The sequence below is a fragment of the Trichoderma atroviride genome, chromosome 2, assembly GCF_020647795.1.
Source record: "Trichoderma atroviride chromosome 2, complete sequence".
Classification (NCBI taxonomy): Eukaryota; Fungi; Ascomycota; class Sordariomycetes; order Hypocreales; family Hypocreaceae; genus Trichoderma; species Trichoderma atroviride.
Genome location: NC_089401.1, coordinates 5279680 through 5302435, shown reverse-complemented (window position 1 = coordinate 5302435; position 22756 = coordinate 5279680). Strand labels below are relative to the sequence as shown.

Genomic DNA, 22756 nt, shown 5'->3' with positions numbered 1-22756 from the left:
TTACCATGTCTTGGCTTGATGGGCCGCTTGCACAAGACGCACTCGCCATGAGCAGTCAACTTACCGAGCTGACTCGCGAAGCGCTCAAATATCCTGTTACAGAAATTGCAGCGGAAGACTGGAGATCTTGGGCTCGTGAAGAAGAGAGGCGACGTACTTTATTCTCTGCTTACTTTGTCATCAACATCCTCACCATCTGCTTCAACGTGCCGCCCCAAATCACTAGCTCAGAGGTCAACATTCCCCTTCCATCCTCGGAGGCAGAGTTCAAAGCCCCCAATTCCAGCGCGTGGCTTAGCTTGCGGCAAAAAAAACAACTCCCGTCAACCAGACTTCCAACTCTCTCTTAAACAGTTGCTATCTGGGAAGCCGCTTGCCAAAGAGGACTCAGCCACAGAGTTCGGAAACTATATGCTTGTTCAAAGCCTGCTAATGCAGGTGTATTTCGAACACCAAGGAGCGTCTGCGGTATTAACTTCATCATCGAGCCTGTCATCAGCCACTATTTCACTCTACGAGAATGCCTTTGGCGCCTGGCAGTCATGTTGGGATTCAGCTATTGAGTCTGCTCTTGATCCAAATTCTCCTCATGGCCCCTTGGCGTTCAATTCTACCGCCATTCTTCGCTTGGCTCACGTTCATCTCGCAGCTGGCCTCCAGAGCCAGTGCGCTCTCCGTTCACGCGATCCGAGGATTGTTGCCCAGGCATTTGAACCACAGCAAAACCCCATTCCACTCCGGTGCCCTCATTTAGATCAGGCAGTTTTTCACGCCATTTGCGCATTGAGGATACCAGTGAGGGTTGGAATAGCGTTTGTCGCGCGCGGCCGAACCGGACATTGGAGTGTTCAGCACGCCATTAGCAATTTTGCATGTGCGCTCCTGCTCAGTCACTGGCTTGAAAATCTCTTTCACTTGGTATCTTCTCATGGGCTTGGAAGTCTTCGAGATGAGGAGAAGCGGCTGCTCTCCATCGTCGAACGGCTAATTGAGGAGACACATCTGGAGGGCTCTCTAGGCTCAAAAGACGATTACCCTCGCCGTATCCGACGTCTGGCTATTGCTGCATTAAGACTCTGGGCAGAGACATGCAAAGGGATCCAGGTATTTGAGATTGTTCATGTGGTGGGGGAGACACTGTCTCTTGTTGCGGATTCATTGGAAAATCGCCTTCAGCTTGACTGATTTGATACTGTTTAATAAGCCACGTTTGTCCACGTATTATACAACCACTACCGCCATAATTCTCCCTACCACTTGAATCCCCACCGGTTTTCATGATTTCAGAAAAGGGAAAAGTAAAAAGAGAAAAAGAAAAGGTTAAATGAAGTCCCATAGATGTGTATGAGTCGAATCGAAAGAAATATACCACTTCTAATTCTCAATTTCGTCGCACCAAACAGTTTGTTCCATCGGCTTCCATGAGCTAAGAGAAAACCAAAAGTAATATAATACAAATGAGACAGAACCAGTAAATGATTTCCCATAGATGTCTGTGAATCAAAATCGGAAAAGACAAAAGAATTACCACTTCATGGTCTTAGTTGCGCGAGCCAGTCCGTACCATCCATTTCTATGAAGAATAGAAAAGACTGCAATACTACTGCATGTATTAATGCACTTCAACAACTTGTTTTTTAAAAAAAAAGCCCACTTCCTTCTCAACGCTTCTTTTCTTCTTCCTTAATTCATTCTCGTGAGCGATTCTTTCTCAAAGCCTTCGCAGACTTCTCTGCCGCACCCAAGCTTCACAACGAGATGCGTCATTATCTGGCATAGACTTCAATCTTTATATTATCCCCCACTAGGTATCACATTCAAGCTGAGTCTAACACCCAGAATACTTTTCATTTTCCCACATTCTGATCACTGTTTCTAATCTTTGCTTGAAAACGAACAGTCTCTTGGCTCGGTTTAACTCGACCATCATTATACTCCCCAACCAAGACATCCAAGAGACTCGCCGCCAGGATTATCATGGGGTCCAACCCGAATTCTCAAGGCCCCCCCCAGCGCAAATGATCGATCCATATTAGAATGGGTTTGCGTTAATGCCTCAAGATGTTCAGGTATACTGCCTACACCACCAGCGCCACTGCCTCCCAACGATTGATCGAGAGAGGGGCCCTAAAAGTTAAATCTGAGAAAACCTCCCCCCGAAATGTTTTCAGGCATTGGAAGACTGAAAAGAATTGAGGCAGAAGCTTCACGCATCAATGGGCCTTCTTTTGAGGCAGAAGGAGAGCTAGATAGGCCATCTCTCATCGCACTCTCTATCATGAAGAGGCTAGCTGATGCTCCTCCCATGGTATGCGAACACTGGAAAAAGATGTCAATGGTGTTAAGCAACACTCCCTCTGACTTTCATACCATAAGCACGCTGGCAAAGTGGCTGGAATATTGCCTGCGACAAGAAGAGATGCATTGGAGCAATGTCGACTCATTTGGAAACGGCTTGACACTGGAAAAGTTATCAGCTATGGATTTCAATGAAATACTCGATAGCATATGCATCCTATCAGGAATAGATGCAGGAGACAAACACCCAATTGAAGCAATGCAAGAGTCATTCATGGAGTTCGCTATCGATTGTATGGCATTGCAGAGTATGCAGGAGAGGCTGAAAGACAGCTTTTTGGGACGTCCCATTCAGCGTGGAGGTCCCACTACTCTAGAGAAGTTTGGACAGAGATGGCAGTCTGTCATTGAAGAGTTAGGACTAGGAAAAATGGGGGCACCGATGAGAGTATATCTGGGGATGCTGGGAGAATGTCTTGACCCGATGACAGAAGATTCTTGCCTACACATTGAAGCATCTACTTCCGAAGGTGCTGGATCCAATGACGCTGGTTCAAAAGACGCTGATTCAGAAAACGATGAATCCGTAAACGACGATTGCGAAAACTATGGTTCCAGAGACGACAATTTCGAAAATGCTGGCTCTGATGATTATAACTCTAGAGCTTCTGACACCAATGCTCAAGAGTCACTCTCTTCACTATCATCGCTTTCTTCTCTAGATTTTTAATCTTCCTCTGAGATTCGAGAGCCACTTGAACTTGAAGCCTTCGAGTCATTTCAAGAAATCGTTACTGGTGCCATATCAGGACACAGTGACAATTCCGGGGCGCTCGCTCCACTCATTGCTCCAACCAGGTCATCTGCTTCTAAAAGGAAGCGCGACGACGGCGATGGCACCGACGACGAGGAAGTATTTGTAAAGATAAGCAAGTATTAGGAGACGTTAAAAAAAAAACCAAGTGGGAGGGCTGCAAAAAAAGGGAAAGAGTGTCATCAGGTTCTTCTCCTCATTCGGCTATAAGTCAGGGAGGGCCTTGGATTGCTGCGATTTTTTGCTGGATATATCTTTCTTTGCTTGGGACATTATGGTCATCCATCGGGCCAATTCTTTTAAGGGTATTATGAACTGGGAAGGAAGTTCTCACGCGTTAGGCGCAGTCCTCTGCACAAGATAAAAGGAGTATCATCACCACAGGGCACATATATTTGGAGGAAGAAAAGGCTATCTTGAGAAATGGAAATTTACTTTTTTATATTTGCGCGCTGCGCGTATCTGGTCACTTTTCAGACGTTGCACTCCTGACACAAAGACTATATCTAAAGCTGATCTTTCAAATTTATTAGGCTTAGAGCCATAATCCTTTGCTAAATAAAGAAGAGGAATATTAAATTGGGGGCTTTGGTGAAAAAGGAGTCTATGTCAATGTGACTCTACTGCACCTGCGCCTAATTATATCCTCTCCCCCTCAGTTCTCCTCCAATTAGTAATTTATGATCACATCTAAACTTCTAGTCACCTTTATTGCCTAGCCACATTCGAGCTCAGTACCTTTGATGTTCTATATTGTTCTCCTGGTCTCTTTACCTTTCTCATGTGATCCCAGTTTGATCCTTCACAAAGAGAGAGCGAGAGAGAGTCCGGAACAGAAGATACGACGCGAGTCTATAATCGAATAGTCTGTGCATGTTCCTACACTTGTGAAACCCGACCGCAATGCCATCAGTGAATCTAGGCACAAAAGCATGTTGAAAATAATAATTTGATGTTCGCAGACTGGTGGTGAATCTGAATGCTTCAATTAGGGATAAGTAACCAATTAAGAAAGGCCGGATTAGGCTAGCGCCACCCGGAAAACTAGTAGCGTGGCACAACCTCCACACAGTACTACTCGAAATTCTCACAAACAAATCATTCTTCATATGGAGTGTTTTTCCCATTCCCCACCAACAAATGAATCTGAATGGTCGAATCGTATAGCGGTTAGTACACATGCTTCACACGCATGAGATCCGGGTTCGATTCCCGGTTCGACTACATTTTTGCCTGAATCCGCTCACACTGATCCAAAAAAGAATGTCCCGGCTTGACTACAAATTTTTTTTTTTACCCACCTTAGCTGCTTGGCTGTGAACTTCACTCGGTATACCCTGTTGTATTGAGGTATTCTTTTTCATTTTGCGGTCTACTTTTAGTCAATCTGCGCAAAAATAATTCTGCGAAAATGGCTTAATCGCCACCAAGCGCTGCCTCTATCTCAAACTGTCACTTCGTTGATGTTTTATGGCTCTCGACAGATTCACGCGTTGTTAAGAGAAATATTCATGCTCAGCTACGTAGAGCACCAATAGTTCGGGTTAGCGATAGCCTCATTAAAGGCTTGCAGGGAAACAGCTTCGTTTTTGGTCACAGGCTTTACAGTTTGTCCATAACGAAGCGCTTGTGCTGATTTCAGCGTTGAACGGCCGCTGATAGACAGTGACAGAGATAATCCATTGAATGTTATTGTAAATAGGCTTCTAATGCTCTCCCCGGCAACCTATTATTTAATGGCCTTTAGGTTAGCTAGTATTATAAATAACAAATATGGGATAGTTGAACTTCCTGCTATTTATATATTCGGCTTAACTTAAAAATTATTACCTTAAAAATTAAAGCTAAAGTGTTAAGCTGCACCTTTAATATATTAAAGTTTAACTAAAGTTCTTCTATAAGAACTGGGCCAGTTATATATATAAAGTACTTAACATAAGCGCCTGAGATTTTAGGTTGGGAGCGTATTATAAAGTTGGGGTCTGCCTCACGCCGAGCTTCATCTCCCCCATCATTCCAAGTATTGTCAATGGCCACATTGCCGCGCGGGTACACAGTCAGAACTCCATGTAGATTGTGTGTTTGCCTCGGTCTGCGGGGGGGCGTCAGGGTGAAACTGAGAGTGATCATACATATAACGGGCTCTGGGAAGTACTTTAATGACCTTCCAGGCATCCCGTTGTACTTGTGTTGTAGTCTGATTGGGTTGAGTCTGATCAAGGTCATTGCCGTTGTCATTCCCGATTGTATGAATTGCACCCTGCCCCCCAGGGTAGACAAGCGACAATGTTCCATCCCTGAGTTCGGATATCAACATGCCCTTGTATGTTATGGTGTGTACTGGTAGACCACTCATGTTGGTCAAGAAATTCTCGCGTCGGAGTGCCAACGGTAGCAAGCCTAGAATAAAGATTAGTACTTGCGAGGATAATGAGAGTATGTATCCATACGGGGAGATACCTTCAACGAAACAAAACAGTCGGGAAGTTGGGGCCGTAAAGACGCTTGATTAAGAAGTCGTAGTCGCGAAGGACGTTGAATATATTGTCATAAGCCCCAGGGATAAAATAAAATCCTCGCAAGGAAAAGAAAGAAGTTCTTTATGCGAGTGAACAGTGAGGATGAAAGAAGAAGAAAAAGAAGAAGAGTGAGTGTAGAAAGTCTTGCAGAAGTGGGAGCAACGCTACTAGTAGGTAAAAATTGCCGATAATGCAAAAAGTTTACAGTCTCTCCTGTAGCTCACCCGAGTGCTATTTCGACGAGTGAGTAATGCGGTCAGTACCATTGACCACCCGAAAAAATGTATGGGTGACTGTGGTCACTTTCGCCTTGGGTTCTCAGTCTCCCCGCGACTTTTCGTGTCAGCGGGGGCCAACTGACAACTGACAGCTTGGTCCCGCAACAATCTGATCTCTGGGGTCGTACTACGGCCTTTGACGCCTGACGCCAGCAGTAGGTAAGGTAAGCAATAACCAAAACCTGCCTCCTCTAAGTCCTGCCTAGGAGCGCCGTTAGCTTGTGAAAAAATCGTGTTGGAAAAAATCGCTGAAGCTGCCGGCGGAAATCTAGGAGCGAGAAATGCATATGTCAGTACAGGGCGGCAATGCAACCTATTTTCCCCTAAAAAAAACAGGCCAATTCAGAGCTCTGTACAGGTGTTAATCAGCTGTTGTCCGTTCGAATGTTTTTTTCTATATCCTGGGTTCTATCCTCAGCTTGCATAGTACCGTATAACTAATAAAACTAAGGGCGGCCCGGCGGCCACAGGTCAAGCGACATTCGTGCGACTAAAAGATAGAACAAAACATGTAAAAGCCGTTGAGAAGCCTTGCGCCGTATAGCGCCGCTTAGAATAGGAGAAAAAGAACATGCATTCCTATATATTTTCCCACGCCTTCTCTTTACTCCTTACGCCCTGTCTTAGCCCATTGCCGCAAATCATTCTTCTTAATCTTGCCTGTGCTTGTCTTGGGCAGCTCCTTGACAATCTCCACCTCTCTTGGCACCATGAATTTGCTAATGTTGCTCTGATGCTTGGCCCAATTGATGACGTCCTCGCCAACCAAGTTCTTCCCCTCCTTGACTGTTACATAGGCCTTGGGTCGCTCACCCCAGTGGGAATCAGGAACGGATACGACGCCGGCTTCGAGAACGTCAGGATGCTCAACGAGCATACTCTCCAGTGCCACCGACGAGATGTTTTCGCCACCAGAGATGATAATGTCCTTGGCGCGGTCCAGAATCTGAGCGCTGCCATCGGGATGCCATACAGCCAGGTCCCCTGAACGTAGAGCGCCTCCCTCAAACAACTTGCGGGTGGCCTCGGGGTCTTTGTAGTATTCCTTTGCACAGAGATTTCCAAAGAAGACAATCTCGCCAATTTCTTTGCCGTCCTTGGCCACATCTATCAGCGCGCCGTTGGGTTGATCGGGCTTGACTATTCGAATGGGAAGACTGGTGATGAAGCCGTGGCCTTGGCGGGCCATTTTGGCGTACTTCTCATGTGGCGGAAGATTATCCCACTCTGGCAAGATGTAGCATTTGGTGAGCGGGCCATACGTCTCTATAATTGAGGTAAGTAAGCGAGTACAAGAGCGGGATGAAAGAGTCCAAACACTTACCAGTCATTCCATAGACATGAACCGGAATGAGATTGAGGTTGGTCTACTCAGAGGGTTAGCTGGTTTCTGTAAGCTCCTAGTTTTAAGATATACGCACCATTTGCTCAAAGAGGTGGCCGCTTGGCGGACTAGCCGCGACCGTTACTCGGACCTCTTGCGGAAGCCTTTCGGCCTCTTTTGCTGCTACTAACAGAGTGTTGACTGTAGGGGCCGCATTGAAATGCGTAATGCCCTGCTCCTTTAGAAGCTTCCATATCAATGGGTAGTCAATCTTTCTCAAGCAGACATTTACGCCGCGCACTGCGACAACGGCCCAAGGAAAAGTCCAGCCTATGGCGTGAAACCTGTTTGGAAATTCCATCGTTAGCCAATTGATCTGATAATGGTGGACATTTGAGATATTTGGAGGATTTACATGGGCAGAGTCCACAGATATTTGCAGCGGCCATTGTTAAGTCCTGATTCAATGATGTTGCCCATGGCGGCAAGATATGATCCGCGGTTGGTGTAAACAACACCCTTGGGACGAGATGTGGTGCCCGAAGTAAAGGGAATAGCAATCATGTCATCCTCGTTGGTGGCGTGCGCATGGAGGCCGGCCCAGCCTGTGTTTCCAGTCGAGCGATCATAGTTTAAACCCTCCAAGACAGCTTCATCAAAAGGCCCGCATAGTTGGCCCTCTGTGGCATCGGTATCCTAGGGAACATGTCAATAATGCGATGAGCGGCGAAAATACATCAGGTGTAAAAGGCAGCTTTACCGAGTCAATTATCAGGGGAATCTTCGGGTGCCTCTCCTTGAACAGGTCCAAAAGGCCAACAAACTCGTGGTCGACAATGATGCTATCAACTTCGGCAAACTCGAATATGTAAGCAATGTCATCTGGCTTGAGTCTGTAGTTTGCAGGCGCAATAACACCGCCCGCGGCCGGGATGCCGTAGATGGCTTCGAGAAAAGCCGGCGTATTGGGTGCGAGAACACCAACGCGCTTGAAGCCGTGCTTTTTCAAATAGTAGGCCAGGCCTCTGGCGCGATCGGCGAATTCCTGATAGGACCGGTGCAGTATCGCGCCATTAGAGGTGATGTGAAAGATAGCCTCGGCATTGGGCTCGATAGATGCGGCGCGCTCCAGGAAGAAGGTTGGCGACAGCTGGTGGATGTGAGGAGGCGTGGAGTGCTGGGGAACGAGATGGCCGAGAATTGAGCGGATGCGAGACGGTGGGCCGGACATGATGGGCAATTGGGCGATGCAAGACGAGATATAAGAAGTGCGAGTTGAGAAGCGAGGATGAGGCTCTGGATATCGCCGGTTCAAGGGAAGAGACACGCTCGCAGTGGAGGATTTGAGAATAGAATGAGCGAGAACAGAGACACGGCTTAAAACAGGATTGGATTCATTCACCGCGGCGCAGGAATATGGCAGTGGCCATGCAAGACGAAAAAAGAAAAGGAGAGGGATTAAGGGATAAAGAAGTGGAAAAGAAATCAGCTTTGTCTTTAAGACATGCTCGCAGCTTGTCCTCGGTCCAAGAGCCCCGGTCCGGAGCGCGGCTCTCAGCGCTGCGATGCAACTCGCGGGACGGCACGGCTATAATTCAGACTGACTAAAGGCCCTGTAATTGCTGGAGCTGGAGCCCCGATGGGGAAATCTGGGGCCTCCGCATTTTGTCGGATCATGCCAGCTTAGCACTGTTTGACTGTACTCCGAATACGCCGTGCTGAGACGCCGTGATACACACGGTACTATTAGTGCATGGCTGGAGAATGACTCGATGCTGTATCACGTAATATACATGCAATGCGCTCTTTATTAGTATTCGGAATATTAATTTACTTTCCATCTTTGAATTGTTTTCTATAAAGACTACAGAGATAGAGGGTATCCGAGACATGTCGTCTACGGTCCGTCAATACAGTTTGCCAGGCCGCCTGTCAGTTTGCTGCATCCGGAGGCTGCTTGTGGCGACAGCGCCTAATGTTAGGGTGGTGCGTGCCTAGCATTAGTGCCCCATCCATGCCTCATCCATGCCCGCAGATCTTGTGTCGACTTGGATGGGAGTGATCAGGGTTGGGTGGTATTTGCCATTTTGTATAGAGCATTGGTCCAGATTAATAGCTGAAAGTGCATCTCGACGCTTACAAGCTTACCTGTAATATGCTCCATATCCTGGCTCAGCGTCAGTAAGACGGCTGTAGTACCCAGATCAGACTGCGGCTTATCGATACCGGGCGATAACAGGGTGGGGGCTCCTCTTGTCCGCCCGCGGCAGGCAGCTTTTGGTGGCGCCGCATCTGAGCTCATGCCAATCGTCTCGAGCTTCGTCATCTTCTCTGCTCTTCCACCTATCGCGGGTACCGCTTCATCCGCATTGGCCATTGCATCTTGTCTCGACATTGCCTTGTATTGTTTCCAGCAAAAGGCACCGCAGCTTTCCAATCCCATCAGCTGCAAAGGCATCCATTTGGCATCTCGGTTCAAGCATCTGCCGTCCCGCTATCGTGCATCTATCCGCAACCCAAAATACTCCGCCGATCTAGAACTCCCATCCTCGCTCAACCATCGACGAGGGCATTTGTACGACTCTGTTTTCTTCAAGCAAGCGACCTACGGATGCTGCTCTAGCTAGCCATATCAAGTACGTACAAATGTGTCACACATATGAAACTCTATCAAACCCCTAAGGACCTACCTTGCTAGTAGTTTAAGCTGCTGCTTCAGCCCAAAGCTCTCTCCACGTCTTCTACCTTCTACGAGAGCATGGGTGGCATGTTCTCTTATAAGCTGCTCTACCCATCATAACTCTCTTGTCCATTTTCTTGTGTCCTTCAAAACTACAGAGCCATGCCCATCCGGAATAATAGCTCACCGTCAGTCTTACAGCAGCTCATGGCTTCTCTTCCATCTTCCGATACTCCTCCCGCTACTCGACCAAGCCCAGATAGAGTCGCTTCCTACTCGAATCAACTCAATTCGAATTCAAAAAACAGTATTCCGACTCCCAAGAGAGCGCATACATTCCACTCGCCGTCACCTTCCGAGAAGAATAAAGATGCCGGCTCTAATACCGAAACTCCCGACACATTCGACACCACCGAGAACAACTCCGACAATGAAGAATTCCCAGAGATCACGCGAGCGTCGATCGATCTCGACGATCTTCCAATCGAGCTGATTACCTTGACTGATAGGTGAGGCGATAGGATCTGCAAACAACGCAAAGATAAACAATGGTCTGACCAGCTTCTCTAGCTTCGTGGAATCGCTCTCCGCCAAAGTGCACTCTACTCCACCCAGTATCGCCAAGCTGTCCCAGCTCTTTCAGGATTTCTACGCTCAGGCATCATCCAACATTGCCACACACATTAGCGCTCTTGCCTCACGCCAAAGTCGCGAGAATTCACAACCGCCGTCACCGCCTTCCGTCGCCAGCCGCCTTCGATCAAAAGCTGCCTCGCTAGGCTCCAAAGACAAATCAAAGGCAGAGGTCGAACAACAGATGATCACACCCGAAGAGCTAGCAAATCGCAAGAAAGCAAGGAAAGCCCTTGAGGCGAAACGAAGCCTTCTCGAGGAAGCTGTAGAGCGGAGGCTTTGCGAGGGTATCTATGACCGAATCTATCGCCACAGGAGCACGCAAGATGAAGCTCAGGATGCAAAACTCAGATCTAAAACTGCTGCTCTGTCCCTTGTGGGCATCGGACCGTCTGATCTTGGAATAGACTTGGGCGAGGGGGAATCAGAAGCTGAAAAATCTACAGCCGAAAAGACGGAAACAATACGAAACCAACTGGAGCCGGCAAGAAAAGACTTGATTCGAATGGGCGAATCGAGGTATCCACTTGGAAAGTTGAATCGTTTGAAAGCTGCGCACAAGAGTATCGTTGATACACTTGCTCAATTTCACCCTTCTGCTTCAGCGGACGAAATTATGCCCATGCTCATTTACACCTTCATCACGCTACCTCCCGAGCACCTTCACGCCATAAGCGATCTCAATTTTATCCAAAACTTTCGATGGGAGCAGAAGCTTACAGGTGAAGAGGCTTACTGCCTGACAAATCTTGAAGCTACCATCAGTTTCTTACAAACCGTTGATCTTGCCACTCTAAGAGAAGACGAGCGCCCATCAGGGCCTGCAAAGACGCCTGGTCTGCCTGGAACGCCCAAAGTAGAGACATTTCCGCCAGCTTACTCTCAGGGATTGACAACCTCACCGCAAAGCACAGCTGCAGTCAGTACTGAAAACGCCACGGCCTCCAAGCCGGAATCATCGCCCGCGAGCCTCAAGCCTGCCGCTTCAACCATAAAAAATCGAAGATTGAGTGACTTGGTCAATACCCCTGCTCAAGCCTTTGGCGCTGCTAGTGATGCCGTTTTCACTACAGCCGATCAAGGGCTGAAAACCATCTCAAACAGCCTCGGTGAGAGCTATAGCTTCCTCCTCGGCAAGCTTAAAGAGCGCCAGGAGGACCCCAAGGAACCTATCGCCGTTCCAAAGACTCTGGATGAAGCTCGCAAGCTCGTCAGCACTCCACCTCCTGAAGACGAAGAGAACGTCGCAGCCATAGCTGGGCTGGAGTTGGATCTACCGAAAAGGCGAGACGAACGTGTATTGAGCATAATCGGCGGCCGTCGCGATCATAGTACGGACAGCGTTCGCAGTGGCCGAAGTGGCCGAAGTGCGAGCTCTTCAAAAAAGGTCCTCTTCCTAGACGACCAAAAGGCTGGAGCAGCAAGTACGGCGCCAGCACCACAGAGTCCGGCAATGTTGGAACAAATGCGAAATCTGAGTAATTCATTCAATCCGATGGCGCGGTTTTCTGGCATCAGCTTGGTCCGAGGATTCGGTCGAAACACGTCAACACCAGCAGCTCCGCCCGCAAAGGACAAGGACGCAAAGGACACAAAGGATGCCGCAACCAAAGATGCCAAGGATACCTTGAAACCCACAGATGGGGGAGATTTAGCAACTGTAAGTCCATTTTCCCTCTCAGCTCCCTTTTGTCTAAATGCTATCTTCGATCCGTCGCTAACTGCTAGAATCAATAAAGGCATTCCCCGACATTGCGGATGTCCTACCACCAAAAGAAATTCCTAAAATCAGTCCTCCTAACAAACGATTTATCGAGCTTCAAAACCCGGGGGGAATTGAGGCTCAGCGAAGTATTAGACCTACTGAAAGATTATCGACGCCTGGCTGGGGCATTGAAGACTATGGGCGCATTTGAAGACAAATAAAGACAATCCTTATAGAGGCGGCATTGTTGATTACATCTGTATCATGTCCTCTGATTTATTTATTTTATTTTTGGATAAATCTCTTTCTATTCCTTTATATTTCGCCCCTTTCCTTCTCTATGCTTTTGGTATACCCCAAACATAGGCGATAGTGGGAGGGCATATATGGACTCATTCATTACACGGCAGCACGGATATAGAGCAGGCGTTATAGCGAAAATACAAGAGACCGGCTACTCGAGCCACTTTCCTGAGAAATGTTTCTTCTTAATGACCATAAATACATTATATAATCAAACCGCTGTGACAAAACTGTTGCTACTTGTGATTGTGCAACAGAAAAAGCGCCTCTAAATGCGACCCAGTCATGAAAAAGTGCAGTGTGCTGTTGTTTTCCACATGTGGATTCTTCGTTAAAGATAAATAAACAAAAACCTCCTTGATCACTCTTGCTAGTCCAGTCGCCTTGAGCAAGCTACCTAGAGAATCTCTAAAGGTCGGAGGAGGGATGCATGAGAAATATTCTCGTGTCAATAAAGATATACGGGAGGAAATGAAGCTGTTTTTTTTTTTTTTTTTTTGACAGCTTTGAAAGAAGTAAAGTTGGATTAAACCGTTTTTTATATCCACGGGTTCTTCTAAAAGGCAGACGACTCTGTCCGTCTCGGTTTATTCGGCGGGAGATCGGAACTCGAGATTTGTTCCAACTCGTCATCTTCTTCTCTCGGGGGCTCTAAGTGAGCATCGGAGGGCTCTGAAAGGGCATTTGTAACATCCACAGACTTGCTCCTTTGATACGCCTCAATTGATCTCCCTCTTGGTCGTCCGAGATGCTCGGGTGGGACAACCGGTCCCGGGTGCAACAATTTGGATATCAAATTGCTGTTGGCTCTTTCACGACTCCTGCTGCGACTCTGTCCAGTAGTTGGCTGTCGCTGCAGACCCGTTGCGGCTCCGGTGGATACGGCAGTGCTCGTTCGAGCAAGTGTGGCGTCAGCTTCTTCTTGCTCCCTCTTCAGTCGTGCTTCGCTCGGAAGGATCACGGCTCGATCAAGGCCATATGGTAGACCACGATGGCGTCCACGAATTTGCATTGCCACGATGATCAACTTGCCAGGCACAGAAAATTGTGAACACAGAGATGCGTTGACGTTGGGCACGCCCATGCTCAGACCCACAGTTCCATAGGCACTGACAATCTCGAAGAGGACAGAAAATAAATCAAATCGGCCTCCTACAATCTTTCCGCCTTCGGTAATAGCGAGAAGGAAGAAGCCCAAAAAGACATACCACAAGTCAAAGGACAGTTGTCGTCGCAAGTGAGTTCCTACATAATCAAGGGCGCTTGCTTCAGCGTCAGGGTCTTCTTCGGTCCGATCATGGTACACGCCCAAAGACTTTTCTTCATAGACGTTTGTTCGTCGAATAGAAATGGCGATGGGGAACACGGAGATGTACATCATGATTAGGTACAGAACTGGCATGGCGGGGTGGAGCTCAGACATGCTGACGGCCGAGAAACCAGCAGTTCGAGTAGAAGCGGCTTGGAATAGGCCAATAACAACACGGTTGTGGAGTGGCAGGGCAGTGATGGGTTCTGCTCCAAGCTTCGGAAATGTTAGCACTATAGCCCAATACCAAGCAACAATCATCCGCATATACAAGGAGAAACAAGACTTACATCAAGCACAATAAAGAAGAGCAAGTCGATGGCGTTGAGCAGGACAAGGATCCAGAACAGCCACCATGTCGCATTCGACGGGAAAAGCAAGGTAAAACACCGACGAGGGTGATCAAGCAAAAATCTGAATTCTTCCCAAAGGCCGGAACCCTTTGGGGTAAGTTTAGAAGCGGCCCATATCATAAAGCGCAGCATCACCGGGAAGCCAGTGTTTCCGATGATGATGAAAAACCACATGGACATCAGGATCCATTCGGACTTTGCAAATGAGTTCATGCTATCCGGTGTAAGGGTAAACCCTACATCCATAAAGGCCATGTTGGAGGTCCAAAACGCCCACCAAGTCTTGCCAATGGAATCCTCTGTAAGAACGTTTCCGTAATGCTGATTAGCAAGAATATAAGGAAGCAAGCATATGGCGCCGAGAATGTGGAACACGAAGAAGTAGAAGAGTAGCACCAAAGCCAAAGTTCTTAATGCTCGATATTCGATACCGCCAAGCTCTTCACGCTGTTCGAGTGTAAGACCGAGGAAGTTCGAGTTACGGCCCATGGTTGGTGTATAGCTAAGATATGGCATATCATCCACTGTCTTATCCCGAGACAGGACAGAGCGAATGGTGTCCATTGTCTTGGTTCGCACAGGGTGTGGATGTGGGGTCCTCGATCTTGGCCTGTGTTCTCCGTCTTCATGTACCTTGTCCTGGGAGCGATTGAGGAAGCGCGGCTTTCTGAATCTCAAGCTATCAACGGTACCGCCAATAGCTTTGGCATCATTTTTCAGCTCTTCTCGCCTAGGATGTTCCGGTTCGGTAAAGGTAATGGCTGTTTGTTGTTGGCCGTAGGGGTCGCTTGGTTCATTGATGCGAGAGTCAAAAGTTGCCTGGCGGGCAATTTGTTGATCGTCATCTTCTTGATGATCGCCTTCTTCAAGTCGTCGAGGCCCTAGACCCCTTTCAATATCTCGCGGTCCAGGAATATGGAGGACTTCATTATCTTGGTTTCGCTGCCTTTCAAGAATAGCAATATGCTCTGCATTAGGTCGTCGTTGCGGGAATTTGGTAGGATTATCGTCCACTCCGTCACTTCGCTTAACAGTGTCGGCAAATGTGATTGCTGTCGTGAGGTGTTGTTCCGGCGATGGAAAACCTGATGCTGTGTCGTTCTTTTGCCGACTTTGGTCTGCACCTGAAATATCTCTCCGGCGAGGCTGATCCAAGGGGCCGATATCTTCTTCAAGCTCAGCGCTTTTCTGCAGATCATCGGATGCCGTAGTCGTATCGCTTGCGTTGCTACTCGGATTGAGCTTGGGCTCGGCTTCCTCTATCTTATCCAGAAGAATGCCATCGTTGGTCATGCGCTGTGCCCTGGTATTCTCTGGCACAACGGTAATACGCCTTCCATTCACACCCAGTCCGTTTTCAAGTTGACTGAGGTCGTTTCGTGCCTTGGACTTTGATTTGCTGATGGTTCGGCGGCGTAACTTTGCCTCTTGTACCCAGTTCTGGAAGCGTTTCTCAAACCAATAAAGTCTGAGAAAAACAACACATCCATGCAACGTGATGGGATTTGAGAATAAAGAAAATGTGTAGATCCAAGACTGTTGGAATCCATTCAGGTTGTTGACATCAACAGGGTTAAGTCCGGCTTGGGTATTTGCACCACTGCCAAACATGAGAGCATCTATAAAGTGAAGTTGTCCTTTGCCACCGGCATATATCAGAACGCCAGAAAGTAATGTTGCGAAAATAATCCAGAAGTCTAAGTGTTCAGCAGTCAGCATAAGAATGATCATCTGAAATCAGGGCTACAAATGGGTGCAAGTAGACCACTCACAGTGAATAGTAATGAAGTTGAAATGCGGGTGTTTTGTTAGTACGGAAGGCCTGACTCCCCTGAGCTGCGCCGCCACGTAGGCGCGAGCACTGTCGAACATTTTATCCGTTGTCAAAGACTCTAAGCGTGCAAGAAATATAGGCAGGCGACCCTACTCCAGAAATAGAAAGGAATATAAGAAAAGTGATTCAGAAACAGGCCAGACAAGCGCGGCGCTGAGGTGAGGTGATGGATGGGATGAGACCGGTGCAGCGTATATGGCTGTGGGTAAAATATCGTCTGAGTTGAGCTTTCTCTCAAGTAGCAAAGGCTAGTTGAAAATATGATCCTGGATTCTTTAGGCGTGAGTCCAATCAAAGGACATCACAAGGAATAGCGAACAAAAATGCATGATCGAAGGTAACGCAGGAAGCGAGACACGGCTATCGTGAGGCGACCATGTCTGGTCAGGGGCGCAACTCGAAGTCTGGGGAAAGTTGAATCCTGAGCGAACCAGGGGAAGCGCGCGTTGAACAGAGCCGAAAAAACGGCTAAGCCTTGCAAAATAAGAAAAAAAAGGAGGGCCTTGAAGATGCCGTGCAGATGCAGGTACAAAGCCCCAGGCAATTACTGATAGCAGTACAAGCGGCAGTGGTATGCAGAGGAGAGCAAAGGATGGTGCGAGCTAATCGACGGTTTGCGAGCCCCGAGGCAAAAAGAAAACAAGGAGGCCTGGGCCTAGTACTATTGCCGGGCAGCTTATCAGGAGCAGCGGTGCTGACGATTTTATGCTTGCGAGCACTAGTATCCTTGATTTCGCTGCGACAAAAGACAAGGATCCCACTGATAGCGCTTGAGAGATTGGCGAGGAGGGCGATCTTTATTGGCGGCTGCTATTGCGACTTGGTCCGGCGTGCTTGCGACTTGTCGATTGGCTTGCAGACGCCCTGATCAATGGCAAACGAAAACCGGATAGCTGGAGAAAGCTGAATTCAAAGAAAAAAAGACGGTGAGGCCAGAAACAAAGCCCGAGTTTTCTCTATGCTGTAGAACGTCGGCAGCAGAAACAGGACCCCGGGGTGCCCCCTTCTCGCTTTGTGTTGGCTCGTGGGCTGATGCGATGGCGCAGGCCCGTGATTCCCAGGCAGCGCGGACGGAGCAGCAATGCAAGGTTGCGGCCAGAAGAATTATCCCGGCCTCGTCGAGTCCCGCGGTTGCGGCCAGACGCCAAGCCCCTTTGGCGGCGGGTTGGACGTGGGAATTCGGGCTGAGTGGTTCGGAGCACGGAGGCTGGAGGATGGAGAACGCAGGGTGGACGGATGGATGGATGGAGCACAGCAAAGGCGCTGCCGTCGTCTAAGCCGAGGATCAACGACCTTTTTGGCTGCGTTTCCGATTCAATCGTGGGTTGGCGTCGCACTCGGTTTCCCTCGAGGGAGGTGATTGAGAGAAGACGAGAGGCTGAAGAGAAGTCGAGCAACAAAGGTCACTAGGAAGGGGGGCGAAGAAAAGTGAACGAACTTGCGCCTCGTGGCACTGTTGCTGCTGCCATCTTTTTTTTCTTGCGTCTATCCTTCCCTTCTTGCCAGCCCATGCGCAGACAGCTCTTGCCAAGAGAGGCTTAGCGCACTTAGTACAAAGCTTAGCCCAGGCCACTTTGCCTGACCTAAAACCGCCAGCAGCGTGTGTAGCGGGTCAGCGCTGCGCTTCGCACCAAGGCCGCTGTAAAAGCCACTACCAGGTATGTGAGAGCCACTATTATACGGCCTTGATTCAAAGCAGCCCCAGCTCATCGGTACGAGTAATTCTGCTTGTATGGAGCTCTGTCGTCACCCAGCCAGTCCAGACTCCGACATTTCTTCAGGCGCAAGATGAAACCCCAAGGCGCAAGAAGATCTCAAGTCTAGCATCTGGATCTGCAGCATGCTAAAGAGCAGAATTGCACCTCAATTGGCTCTAGCAGCACCAACCACGAGGTACTAGGCCTAGGTATTACGTCTACGACGCCCAAAGCCCAAGCAGCATCACAATGACAGGAGCCTAACAAAAGCCACGCGCGCTCCAGCGCCCCAATTCTCTCCCCTGATCTCCTTTGCAATCAATGCCTCTGAAAGGGAGCTTGAGCCTAGGGGAAAAAAAACACGCGGTGGCCCAGAACGTGGCGACCGGCCCCCCCCAAGAAACGCCGAACAGCGAAACACTGTACCAACGAAATGCTCAACGATTTCTCCCCGAATCAATAAATGCCCCGTAGTGCCCGACGGCCATGCCGCGCGCAGCCGGGGTAGATGAGTGCTAATGGAATCTCCAGTCGTCAAAAATAGTGCTAAAAAACAGTGCTGCTATAATTACGTACGACCAAATCACTATACAGGTCTGGATCTATGATGCTGTACTGTACTGAGAAATAACTAGGTACATATACTACAATATAGTGTAATTGTCCTCATCACAGTCTCGTAAACAACATTAGGCAGCATCACGAAAACCAAATGTTACCAGTCACAGCTGACACTGATGTCACCCAACTCGTGCTCTTATCATCTCCCAAACTCAGACTTCTCAGTACACCACTGCCGATCCCCCCCAGAATCCAAGCCCGTACTACGAACGTGTCATTTTGCGGCACTTTTCTTATACACACCACTCTGCCCCATTTCTTTGTGGCTCTCGTCGTACAATGTAGCTGTTGCTGTGATAGCCTGTCGGCCGGATGCAACGTCCGGCTCTCTTTTTGTTTTTTCCCTGCTTCGTTCCATGGCCCCGGCGTTTCGCAGCAATGGCCGTTTTATTTTATCTTAACAAGCAAACACCAACGGCAAACATGACCCCCAATTGAGTAAACTAACTTGGAAGTACGTAGACCGATGAGGCTCCCCGACATGCATTTTTCGGAGTGATTAGGATGCTATAATTGGTAAGACATGACGCATGATGAATCCTAATCAATACCTTATCTCCCAACTATATCGGCCTCCATCGTTGTACAACAACGCAAGCCATACTTGACGAGCATCTCTGCAACAGGCATGTTCTAGAACCAAAAAGCTCCACGCTTCGTGCAACCCCGTCAATGCCCTTTCCACACATCACCAACACCAACGTCAAAGCTATCAATCCATCCCACCTACACCTGTGATACACACCCGTGCATCGTCGATAGATACGCTATATACGATGCACACGCCCACGGACATGCATACGGCCGTATCCCCCGTTCCAAATCAGTTCTCTTTCAAAGAAAGAATAGGAAAAGAAAAAGCAGCAGCTTTAGCCCATGCTCCCCAATCAGGCGCCAAGCCCACTCGGCCAGTGCTCCTTGCATCGAGCCCAGCATCATTCCGTGGGGTAGCAAGACAGATACCCAGGTCCATACACATGCATGAGGTTGCCATGTTCGCTTAGCAGTTCGTTCGCAAGACAAACCCTTCCAAAACAAGAAAGACAACTAAAGAGCAAAAATATCACACAATGGCCTTTCGGTCGGTGGCACATACATCCGTCTAGCTCGCCATTCTGCCTATCGCGGCTAACAGAGCAGTTCACGATGCCGACATCGCGATATGCAGCCATCGTGAGGAGGCGTGAGCATGTCTCTTATCCGCATCCAATAAAAATAATGCCTCTTGTTTTGGGCTCTTCCGTACTCACGAGATGAACGTTGGGCATTGCCGATCCAATGGAACCGATTCCCTGTAGACATTCCCCCATGTCTCGCCAACATACGATAGCTGTCACGAGATGCTTACTGAGATGACTGCTCACTATGCACGCATGCAACCACAGTGTGAAACAGCGAAATAAATGATAATGTTATATTTGATAGAGCAAACTAATTCGTCTAATAATGTATTTCATTTATGGGTCAATAGAGACCTTTTCGCTTCAACACAAGGTCCGAAACCAATAACGCCATTTACCCAGAGAGCAGCTTGCTTTCCGCAAAGCTGTCATATAGACCACAACGCCATGCACCATATGTAACATTCTGTCAGTGTCGGACCATCCAATCTGTAGTAGGTGTTTATAAAGATTGCCAAAAATTTGAACCGTGTGCTGGTTACATGCCTAAGCCAAGGCAGCTCGCCGAGCATTTTCTCGCCCAATCTTCTTGAAGAACGCGCTGCTCTCCTTCTTTCCTTTTCCTTTCTTGAAAGCAGCATTCATCTTCTTGTTCTGCTCAATGTAGGCCATGTCCTGTCCACCACTGAGCTCGCCCAGAGTGCCTGCCGTTCGGCGAGCCGCTCCCTTCTTCTTCCGCCCCATTGTACCACTGTGGAATAAATCGTCTGTGATATCTTCGTCATCCATTGTCTCGTTCTCGACTAGAACCTTCTGTAGAAGCTCACGCCGCTCAGTCGCAGTTGCAAAGGCCAATCCGGGCGTCTTCTCAATGTTTGCCAGCTGAGTGATGACTTTAAAGGCGTAGCCTTGGTCAACCAGAAAGGCTTGCCGCTTGGATGAAAAGTACATTTCCTGCGTATCTTTAGAGACTAACGAATAAAAAAATGCATTAAAGCCTTCGTCATTTCTACGCTTGGCTCTCAGGATTCGTCCGAGCCGCTGCGCCTCTTGACGTCGAGATCCGTAATGTGAGGATATCTGAATCAGGCACGTGGCCTCCGGCAAGTCCAGCGATGTATCGCCAATTTTTGATAGAAACAGCGTGTTGACCTGTGGATTGTGCTGGAAGTTTTCCAACACTTGCAGACGCTCCGCCTGTCCAGTGCCGCCGTAGATGAATGCTTTTCCCAACTTCAGGGCATACGCCTTCAAGGCGTACACGTTATCCGAGAAGACGATGATCTTGTCACCTCTTGATTCATGGTAGTTTATCAGATACTGGCAAGCCTGGAACTTGCGAGGGTTCATAATGTAGAGCAAATTCTTCTTACGCGATGGCGCTCGAAGATATTCGTCATAGAACTCGGTAGGCATTGGGCACCAGACTTCGGCGCATTGAACCCGCGCAATATGACCCTGCTTTGACAGCTCCATCCAGTTGGCCTCGAATAACTTTGGGCCGATGAGGAAGTTGAGATCGGAGATCTTGTCATCTTCTCGCAGCAGTGTGGCCGTTAAGCCTAGCTTGGAGTGAGTCTTGATTGACGAGGTGACCTTTCGGAAGATGTTGGCGGGCACGACGTGAACCTCGTCCAAAAGCATCAGACCCCATTCTCGCCCAGTGAGAAATCTCATCATCTTCTCGGCATCGTATGATCTGGCTCTAGATTGGGTGACCATGGAGTAGGTGGTCACTATGATACCGGTGCTTCCTGTGAAGACGCTGTTCTTGGAGTCCGATGTGAAGGCGACAATATCGTCTGGATTAATGTTGGACCATTTCAAAAACTCATTACGCCACTGCACGACGGACATGGAACTGGTACACAGCACAATGACGCCTTTCTTGATGGTGCAAGCTGCGGTAATGCCAACCAGCGTCTTTCCAGCACCACAAGGTAAGACAATCAGGCCGCTCTTGGCACGTCCGTTTCCGAACATTTTGCTGAGACTCTTCTCTTGATAAGGACGAATCTGGGTGCCGGGTTTAAGGTCGATGTCAAGAGTCGCGTTGACTTCGTCGCGTCGGAAATCGTACTCCTCGAGAACAGGGAACCCCAGATTGAGACATTCTTTCTGTACAGTCTCGACGTCTTTGTCTGCAATCTCAAAAGAGTGTGTGACTTCCTGGTCGTCGTCATCTTCTTCGCCCAGTCGAGCGAGTACGTCGCCCTCCTGGGTTGGTTGACCTTCGTGCGGTTGCTCGCCGCCGTTCGCCTGTTTGGCACCCGCAGCATTCTTAGTGCCAGGAATGACCAGGTTTCCGAGCTTAGGTGCTGCCGATGTCGTGATTTCTGCCGTTCCCTGAACGCGGAGAGGGCCGATCCTGGGGTTTTTGAGCAGCATCTGCAACATGTTGGGATCCGGACTCTCGACGTAGTACTTGGTGTTCTTCAAGACAAGTTTGACCTTGCCATAGCTTTGCGTACAGCTTTCGATGAAGGACCGAATTTCGACCGGCAGAGGCGTCTTGAGAAAGCGATCGAGAGTATTTATAATGTCATGAGGCGACAAGCCGACAGATACAGCGGCGTAGAGACTATGTGTAGTGAGGGCATACTCGTGCATGAACGTCGGGCGCGACAGAGGCTCGGCAATGGTAATGAGAAAATCTTGGGCCTGCTCCGCCAGCGGATTGAAGCTCTCGAGGATGATTCTACCCTTCTGAGGATCGATCCAAAGCGGCCGGTTCTGGTGATCTTTCTTGAGATCGAGATACGAGAAATCATTGCTACCAAAGATGTGTGGGAGAGGCTCCCGGATGTGGTGCTTCTTCTGGTACCGCCCCAGTGAGAAGCGATCTATATTCTTGTCGATATCCTGTTCCAGCTCTTCGTCCACGGGGGCGTCGTCCTCTTCCACCACCTCGTCGCCACTCTCGATGCTGCGAGGAGTCACTCCTCCTGGCGTCGACATGCGCGAGGACCGACCGGCCTTGAGCCCTCCCTGCACGGCGCTGGTGCCGGCCTTCCTTTTGGGAGGCATCGTAGATTCTGCTATTTCCAAGACTGTGAGCCGTAGCCGTCTGCCTGGCGAAAACAAGATGCGATCGTAGCGTTGTCAAAAGAAGGAGAAGTGGCGAGCAAGCAAGCCAGCGACTGGGGAGGAAAACAAGAATAAGGTTCCCGTCGTCTAGGCGGCGAAACTTATTAACGGTCATTAACAACCCAGGTCACAGGTTGGATGCTGACTCATGAGCGCTAAAGCGCGCTAAGCCTCAAGTAC

General features: G+C 48.8%; 8 protein-coding genes and 1 non-coding gene across 9 annotated transcripts; 5 read left to right on the top strand and 4 right to left on the bottom strand.

Annotated features, from left to right (window-relative positions):
* Nucleotides 1–47: 47 nt before the first annotated feature.
* On the top strand, nucleotides 48–350 carry TrAtP1_004583 (uncharacterized protein; the record flags this gene model as incomplete). The annotated part of the gene is made up of 1 exon (XM_066112364.1): nucleotides 48–350. One exon carries the CDS (start codon nucleotides 48–50, stop codon nucleotides 348–350), a length of 303 nt encoding a protein of 100 aa, XP_065968448.1.
* A 260-nt stretch (nucleotides 351–610) lies between these two features.
* On the bottom strand, nucleotides 611–784 carry TrAtP1_004582 (uncharacterized protein; the record flags this gene model as incomplete). The annotated part of the gene is made up of 1 exon (XM_066112363.1): nucleotides 611–784. The coding sequence occupies one exon, from the start codon at nucleotides 782–784 to the stop codon at nucleotides 611–613; it is 174 nt and encodes a 57-aa protein (XP_065968447.1).
* Nucleotides 785–2161: 1377 nt separating this feature from the next.
* TrAtP1_004581 (uncharacterized protein) lies at nucleotides 2162–3028 on the top strand (the record flags this gene model as incomplete). Its single annotated transcript, XM_014084063.1, has 1 exon — nucleotides 2162–3028. The coding sequence occupies one exon, from the start codon at nucleotides 2162–2164 to the stop codon at nucleotides 3026–3028; it is 867 nt and encodes a 288-aa protein (XP_013939538.1).
* Nucleotides 3029–4264: 1236 nt separating this feature from the next.
* Nucleotides 4265–4336, top strand: TrAtP1_004580. The gene has a single exon. It is a non-coding gene; the product is annotated as a tRNA-Val (tRNA).
* A 1948-nt stretch (nucleotides 4337–6284) lies between these two features.
* TrAtP1_004579 (uncharacterized protein) lies at nucleotides 6285–8797 on the bottom strand. Its single transcript, XM_014084062.2, has 5 exons — nucleotides 7994–8797; nucleotides 7649–7929; nucleotides 7331–7577; nucleotides 7234–7276; nucleotides 6285–7175 (listed from the first exon to the last, which is right to left on the bottom strand). Exons 1-5 carry the CDS (start codon nucleotides 8462–8464, stop codon nucleotides 6514–6516), a joined length of 1704 nt encoding a protein of 567 aa, XP_013939537.1. The 5' UTR covers nucleotides 8465–8797; the 3' UTR covers nucleotides 6285–6513.
* A 1048-nt stretch (nucleotides 8798–9845) lies between these two features.
* Nucleotides 9846–12462, top strand: TrAtP1_004578 (uncharacterized protein; the record flags this gene model as incomplete). The annotated part of the gene is made up of 3 exons (XM_066112362.1): nucleotides 9846–10422; nucleotides 10484–12206; nucleotides 12286–12462. The coding sequence occupies exons 1-3, from the start codon at nucleotides 10076–10078 to the stop codon at nucleotides 12460–12462; spliced, it is 2247 nt and encodes a 748-aa protein (XP_065968446.1). The 5' UTR covers nucleotides 9846–10075.
* A 648-nt stretch (nucleotides 12463–13110) lies between these two features.
* Nucleotides 13111–16088, bottom strand: TrAtP1_004577 (uncharacterized protein; the record flags this gene model as incomplete). Its single annotated transcript, XM_014083397.2, has 3 exons — nucleotides 13111–14079; nucleotides 14154–15913; nucleotides 15989–16088. The coding sequence occupies 3 exons, from the start codon at nucleotides 16086–16088 to the stop codon at nucleotides 13111–13113; spliced, it is 2829 nt and encodes a 942-aa protein (XP_013938872.2).
* A 1043-nt stretch (nucleotides 16089–17131) lies between these two features.
* Nucleotides 17132–17410, top strand: TrAtP1_004576 (uncharacterized protein; the record flags this gene model as incomplete). Its single annotated transcript, XM_066112361.1, has 1 exon — nucleotides 17132–17410. One exon carries the CDS (start codon nucleotides 17132–17134, stop codon nucleotides 17408–17410), a length of 279 nt encoding a protein of 92 aa, XP_065968445.1.
* A 951-nt stretch (nucleotides 17411–18361) lies between these two features.
* TrAtP1_004575 (uncharacterized protein) lies at nucleotides 18362–22647 on the bottom strand. Its single transcript, XM_066112360.1, has one exon. The coding sequence runs from the start codon at nucleotides 22514–22516 to the stop codon at nucleotides 20036–20038; it is 2481 nt and encodes an 826-aa protein (XP_065968444.1). The 5' UTR covers nucleotides 22517–22647; the 3' UTR covers nucleotides 18362–20035.
* Between the last annotated feature and the right edge of the window lie 109 nt (nucleotides 22648–22756).

Coding starts and splice junctions, on each gene's coding strand:
- TrAtP1_004579 (XM_014084062.2), bottom strand. CDS start 8,464: ATGTCCGGCCCACCGTCTCGCATCCGCTCAATTCTCGGCCATCTCGTT. Junction 7,930..7,993: donor TTCCCCTGATAATTGACTCG/GTAAAGCTGCCT, acceptor CATGTTCCCTAG/GATACCGATGCCACAGAGGG. Junction 7,578..7,648: donor TATCTGTGGACTCTGCCCAT/GTAAATCCTCCA, acceptor ATTTCCAAACAG/GTTTCACGCCATAGGCTGGA.
- TrAtP1_004575 (XM_066112360.1), bottom strand. CDS start 22,516: ATGCCTCCCAAAAGGAAGGCCGGCACCAGCGCCGTGCAGGGAGGGCTC.